This window comes from Morus notabilis, unplaced genomic scaffold (assembly GCF_000414095.1).
Source record: "Morus notabilis unplaced genomic scaffold, ASM41409v2 Scaffold273, whole genome shotgun sequence".
Taxonomy (NCBI): domain Eukaryota; kingdom Viridiplantae; phylum Streptophyta; class Magnoliopsida; order Rosales; family Moraceae; genus Morus; species Morus notabilis.
Window position 1 is genome coordinate 1 of NW_010357426.1, and position 6,371 is coordinate 6,371.

The 6,371-nt window shown below is 34.6% G+C and overlaps 1 protein-coding gene across 1 annotated transcript; it reads right to left on the reverse strand.

Annotated features, from left to right (window-relative positions):
• Positions 1-633: 633 nt before the first annotated feature.
• Positions 634-4,096, reverse strand: LOC21386753 (28 kDa ribonucleoprotein, chloroplastic). The gene is made up of 4 exons (XM_010089947.2): positions 3,628-4,096; positions 3,096-3,194; positions 1,935-2,225; positions 634-886 (listed from the first exon to the last, which is right to left on the reverse strand). The coding sequence occupies exons 1-4, from the start codon at positions 3,997-3,999 to the stop codon at positions 761-763; spliced, it is 888 nt and encodes a 295-aa protein (XP_010088249.1). The 5' UTR covers positions 4,000-4,096; the 3' UTR covers positions 634-760.
• Between the last annotated feature and the right edge of the window lie 2,275 nt (positions 4,097-6,371).

Genomic DNA, 6,371 nt, shown 5'->3' on the forward strand with positions numbered 1-6,371 from the left:
ATATATATATATATATATATATATCTTATGGAAAAGATGATGTACGTGGGAACGGGAAGGGTCCTGGTATTACGGTTATTCATAACTGTATAAATGTACGTAACGGTTTCAACAACTCCATGCACAAAATTACAGGATAATGGACGAAAAATACAAAAACTATGGAGCTAAGAATACCCTTTTGGTGAGGAACAAGATATGAATATTAGGAATTTTGAAATATGTGTCTATGTGTTAGGACTATTTAGGATTCCCTTTTGGTGAGGAACAAGATATGAATATTAGGAATTTTGAAATATGTGTCTGTGTTAGGACTATTTAGGATTTAGTTAAGCTTATTTTATTACGTCTATCTTATAAGTTCATTATAAGGATTTATGCATCCAGAAATAGACCTAGTAATTGTATTTTTCACTATGGGGGTCAGAGAGTTGATGGGGGAAGCAAGCTTGTTTTCAATCTGCATCAACTGAAGCTACAAGCTCTCAAGTAAATGAGTAAGACTAAAATGAAGAACTGTATATCTTTCTATCTAATTCAAGCTAGAAAATGCAATTCAAAAACTGTAAACTATTTAGTAAGAACTCGAGTAAATTCAAGATGGAAAAGACGTGTCAATAAAAAATTGAAAACTATGATGAAAAGCTTCTATCTCTTATTATATGAGAGATTGTGGTCAAAATTTTTGCTCTTCATTTACTCATAATCTGCAAACAAATTATTAAGGTATCCAAAAAATATATATGTATATGAATGGGACCTATGATTCTTCAGTCTGACCCTCTGAAACGGTTTCCTCTTCCTTCTGGTTTTCAGTTTCATCAACATTCTTTTCACCGGCATTCTTTTCACTAAATTTTAGACGAAGTGGTCGACCCATCAATTCCTGCACAAGGAAGACTTGGAGGTTGGAATACTTCTCCTCAAGCAAACATAAAATACCAGCAACTAAATTCATGCACTTTTATGCGGCTTGTCTAATGCCACTTGAGGCCAAGTGGTTGGGTGCGTGAGTGTGTGCAAGTGTCCTGGTTTCGAATCTTAGTGGTTGATTGGTATAAGGAGTCTGAACCTAGAATCATGATTCCGGATTTAAACTAATGTTTGTTTACAAAAAGTAAAAAGTGGTTCTGATATGACTCACCCAGAATCAGTGTTTGGTTTGGATGATTCTGATTCAAGGTTTGAACCCTGATGTGATGTTTTAAACCATGAATCACCCATGATTCTAAAATCACCCACCCCCTTGATTTTGGGTGGTTCAAACCCATGATTTTGGTTCTAGTTTCACAACCATGATTTAGACCCAAAATCATGAATCATGGTTCTAAGTTCCAAAATCAAAACTAGAATCACCTGATTTGAACTCTCGTACCAAACGAACCCTTAGTGGTTCCATTTCTTATTAGTAAAGTGGGAGAGCTATAGGCCCCCACACATATAAAAATAAAAAATAAAAAAAAAATTGCGAGTTGTTTAACTGAAGAAGGGCATAAGCTGGACTTTGAATGCACATAACATGAACGTAATGTTTGCTTGGACAGTAGGTAAGTGTGTCCGTATCTGTCCCACGATCCCCATGGAAACGAGCACATAGGGAACCAATACAAACACAATGAACTGAAGTGGGTATCAAATACGCCTGCATCTGCGTCTGACCTTTATGAATGGATGCAATTCATGGATAATTATCATCCATAGTATAGCAATCCAGAGAAACCCTTATTGGACATATTTCCTGTAAAGCATTCCCAAAGTTCTAAAAATATGCATGCACGTGTAAATGTTTAAGGTGACAAAACACAAGTAATGTTACGTTGCTCACAAACACAACATAGGTCAGTTGAATCCATCAATCTAAATTCAGCATCACAAATTTTAGGAGAGCAGTTGACAAAAAGAAAAATGCTGGAAAGATAACCTATTTTATTTACCTTCCCATCCAAAGAAGATATGGCAGCCTCTGCTTCTTCCCTTGTGGCGAAAGAGACAAACCCATACCCAGCAGATCTTCCTTTAGGACCATCAAAGACAACCCGGGCTGAAACTGGTTTAAAATTTTCAGAGACAAAATCTCTGAGATGGGTCGATCTCACTTTCCATTCAATATTAGACACATAAAGCTTATGGGTTGTCTCTCCAGGTTGGGGGCCAGGAGGGCGTGGTGGAGAAGGTTTCTTGAACTGCTTTGCAAGTTCTATCTTAATAATTCTGCCTGACACGTCCTGCACCAAATATGTTAGGAGATCCATACAAAATCAGAATGGAAAACTGGTATCTTAATTATCATATTTCAACTTAATGATTACTCTTTCTATTAACTGGAGATCTGCAAATACCATACAAAGATCTTCTCAACATACAAGTGTCGTCATTATTGAATAGGATAAGAAACCACAAAAACTTCTCAAGACTCAAATGTAGCTAAATCTTTCAAACTGCGATCATTTATATTACCAGAAAACTACCAAAACTTCTAAATTTTCATCAGTAGATAAATCTTCCAAATTGCTTTCTTATTTTTTGAACCCCAACTGCTAAAACTTCCTAATTCTACGTTTCGCGGCATTCCAATTATGAGCGACAGAAAATGCCTTAAGAAAGGGAACCAATTTGGTCCAAGAAAAAACTCATAAAGGCACCTAGAAATTTTCTCTAAAGTACAAGCAATTATCAAGCTCAAATAAAATGACAAGTCACAAATGGTACTGAATCATCAAAGTGAAACAAAATATAGGCGCCAAAACTACAATTAGCTATGAACTATTTTTTTTTTTTACCATAACTTTCTCTTTCTTTCCTAGAAGAATATCAATTGGAATATAACATATTCATACCAACAATCTTCCAAATAAAAATACAACTTGAAAAAAGAAATTAACAAACTATTCTAACAAAAGGAAATAAAAGCAAAAACTTCATGGCTAGCTCTAAACTAGAATAAATTATTCATGGAACAAAGAAAGAATCCATTTTTGGACAAACAAACACAAACCCTAAAACCAAAAAAAAGAACAAAAACAAAAAACAAAAACAAAAACAAAAAACAAACAAAAACAAAAACAAAAACAAAACAACAACAACAACAACGTTACCTGAAGATTGAATCTATCAATGACCGCCTGAGCTTCCTCCCCACAAGCCATTGTCACAAAGGCAAACCCTCGGTTCCTTCCATCTTTCTGCTTTATAATCTACACAAACCCATTTCAACATTACATAAAACCAAACCAATATCATCAAAGACTTGGCAGTAAATGGCCTTTTTTAGGGCTTTTTTCAGTAAATGACCGAAGTTATGTCAAAATGAAGGAAATGATCGTTTTTTTTTAATTAACTTTAGATTATTATTGATTAACTTTTATCACTTATTAATTTTAGTTTCACTGATTCACTCCGTAATTTACACTAATTTAGTTATTGATTATCAATTTCAATCAACAAATTATAGATTTATCAGTGATCAATTATTGATAAATTGATAATAAACAAAGCGGTCATTACTCTCCGAAAAAATTTCGGTCATTTGTCTAGAAAGAAAAAAGGTTCGGCCTTTTATTAAAAAAAAAAATTGTGACCTTTCATTTGCCTAAATTTCTTTAAAAAAAAAAAAAGAAAAGAAAACACCTCAACATCAGTGACGGTTCCGCACTGGCCAAAGAGGCTTTTAATGTCGACAACGGTGAGCGACCATGGGAGATTGACGACATAGAGCTTCCTCTTCTGGTTGTTCTCCTTCTCCAAATGGGTTTCTTCCGCTTTCTCTTGTACGGCAATTTCCTGTTCCTGCACCGAAAAGCACAGCCGGAAGCTCCATGGATTTCGAGTGGAGGACTGAAGAAAAGAGCAAGAGTTTGCAGAATGGAGCTTCAAGGAGTGAGTTCGGGTTCTGGGGAATGAGAGTTTGGTAGTTGATAATGAAGATGATGATGAAGAAGAAGGAGAAGAAGAGTAAAGTAGGCAGAGACGGAGAGAGAGCACAGCTTCTAATGCCGCCATTGCTTAGATTTTTTATTTGAAAGAGAGGATTTTGGATAAGAGTTGAGAGAGAGAAGATAGGCAGGTACAGGAGTTGTCATGTTTTTTAATTGGAACACTTCTCTATTTATTTCGTAAGAAAAAATAGATAGAAGAGGGTGTTAAATAGAGTTTATTACAGTTATTTTTCAAACGTTATCCTCTTTTTACGACAAGGGTCACTTTCTCACAACATAATAACAAATAATTTCTTTCAATCTTATTTACAAGAGTGCTATTGGTTTTTTTTCTCCAAATCTGACTGACTATATATTTGATTTGAAAAAAAAAAAAAGATTTTTAACACATTTGTCTCTTAAATTTATCGTAATTTAGTAAATTACTTTTTTCATTTTTAATTTTAATAACTTGTCCTCTCAATTTATAAAATTATTACAATATGCTCTATTTAATGATGATTGTGTTAAATTAGTGTCAAAAAAACACGCTTAGTAAAAAATTTTAACATTCAAATTCAATTGTAACACTAATATTTCAATGTCTCAACTTTTACTCCTTTAAATCTAATAAAAATTTGAACAAATTTAGTTAAATGAGGCACATTGCAATAAATTTATAAGTACAAGAGATAACTTATCAAAATTAAAAATTTAGGAGACAATTTATTAAACCACGACAAACTCAAGAGGCAATTGTGCTGTAAACTGAAAAAAATGTGAGTAACTAATTACATATCATTTATATAAATATATATATATTTCTCCAGCTTTTCTTCTAATTCTTTGCTGTCGATGTTTTTTTCCCTTTCGTTTTGCCTAGAGATGCAACAATGGGCCAGGGCCCGTAGGCCGGGCCAGGCCCATCCTGATATAGTGACGGGCCGGGCCAGCACGGCCCATCACTGTTCAAGGCACGGCCCAGCCCATAATATTGGTGGGCTGGGCTGGGCCAACATATATCGGCCCATGGGCCAAGCAGGGCTTAAGCCGGGCTGGGCCAACCCGTCTAGGCCCATGATGGTCCGGCCCGTCTAGGCCCATAATGGGTCGGCCCAGCCCAGCCTATTTAGGCCCATAATATCTTCATATTTTTTTTCTTTTTTTTTAGTAATTTTGTCAACATCTTATGTATAATTATCCTGATTGTACTCTTTTTTTCTTACCAAGGCTTTGTCCCACTAGATTTTCCTTATAAAGGTGTTTATTTAATGAGGTAATCGTAAATAAAATATCTCTTTTTATATTTTCATTGACTATTCAAACTTATATATTTATTAACTTGTTTAAAAATAAAAAAATTAAAAATTGCATGTTTAGATGGGCTGGCCCATCTAGACCTATGATGGGCCAAGATGGGCCAGTCCATTCAAGGCCCATGACACAGCCTATCCTGACCCGCGGCACGGCCCAGCCTGGCCCGCGGCACGGTCTAGCCTGGTCCACGTAAAATTAGCACGTGGTGTGGGCTGAGCCGAGATCATTCTTATACGGGTCGGCCCGGCCTGGCCCACGAAATTTATGGGATGTGCCGGCCCAGCCCGCGGCCAACGTGGGCCTAAGGAGAACGGGACAGACCGGGCCGGGCCGGCCCGTTCTTACATCTCTAATATGTGTTATACAACTAGCGCTTATTTTTTTTTTTTGGCGTTTCGTGTATATATTACTTGCTTCAGCAAAATGTATATATCACTGGTTGACTTTTTTTTTGAGTTGTTGCACTTTGCCTTACAAACTGATATTTTTCCACAGTTGTTTTTTCTCTTTATCTATGTTAATTTCGTTAATATGTGTGTGTATATATACACACAATTATTTATAGGCTTCCTAATTAGTATCGATTATGCATTGAATCTTTTTTTCTTTTTTTCTTCTATTATAAGTAATAATGAACTTGAATGGATGCACAACGAAACTATTGAAGATATAATAGATTTCTCACTTAGATTAAGGAATGGCATTCCTATAAATACGTTGAAAGAAATAGGATGTTATTAAGTTGGTTTATTTGACAAAGTGAGATTGCCACTTGCCAATAGTAGCATATGAAAAAGAGTTTATAACAGAGTCTATTTAGCACTCCTCTAGATAGAAATACATAGGATGCGTTTGTTGTGTATTTTTTTTCCGTTTAAGTTTTTGAAAACGTTTCTACACGTTTTATGAGGCATGAAAACGAAAATAATCTGTAAATTGTGTTTAATTAGTAAATGTTTTGAAAACGAAAACATAAAAGACAAATCCTCTGTCTAATTTATAAACGATTAAAAGTTATTTTCATTTTCTAGTACTTATTAATAGTCGTATATTAAATATTTAATTTTTAATTATATAAAATATTAGTTAATAATTAATAAATAAATAGTAATTAATAAATTATCAATTAAATATTAATTT

Bases quoted from the DNA above. Each gene is read 5' to 3' on its own strand.
- LOC21386753 (XM_010089947.2), bottom strand. From the start codon at position 3,999: ATGGCGGCATTAGAAGCTGTGCTCTCTCTCCGTCTCTGCCTACTTTAC. The intron at 2,226-3,095 runs GTAACGTTGTTG...TATTTGGTGCAG, and splicing joins TTGATAGATTCAATCTTCAG to GACGTGTCAGGCAGAATTAT. The intron at 887-1,934 runs GTAAATAAAATA...TTCCTTGTGCAG, and splicing joins TATCTTCTTTGGATGGGAAG to GAATTGATGGGTCGACCACT.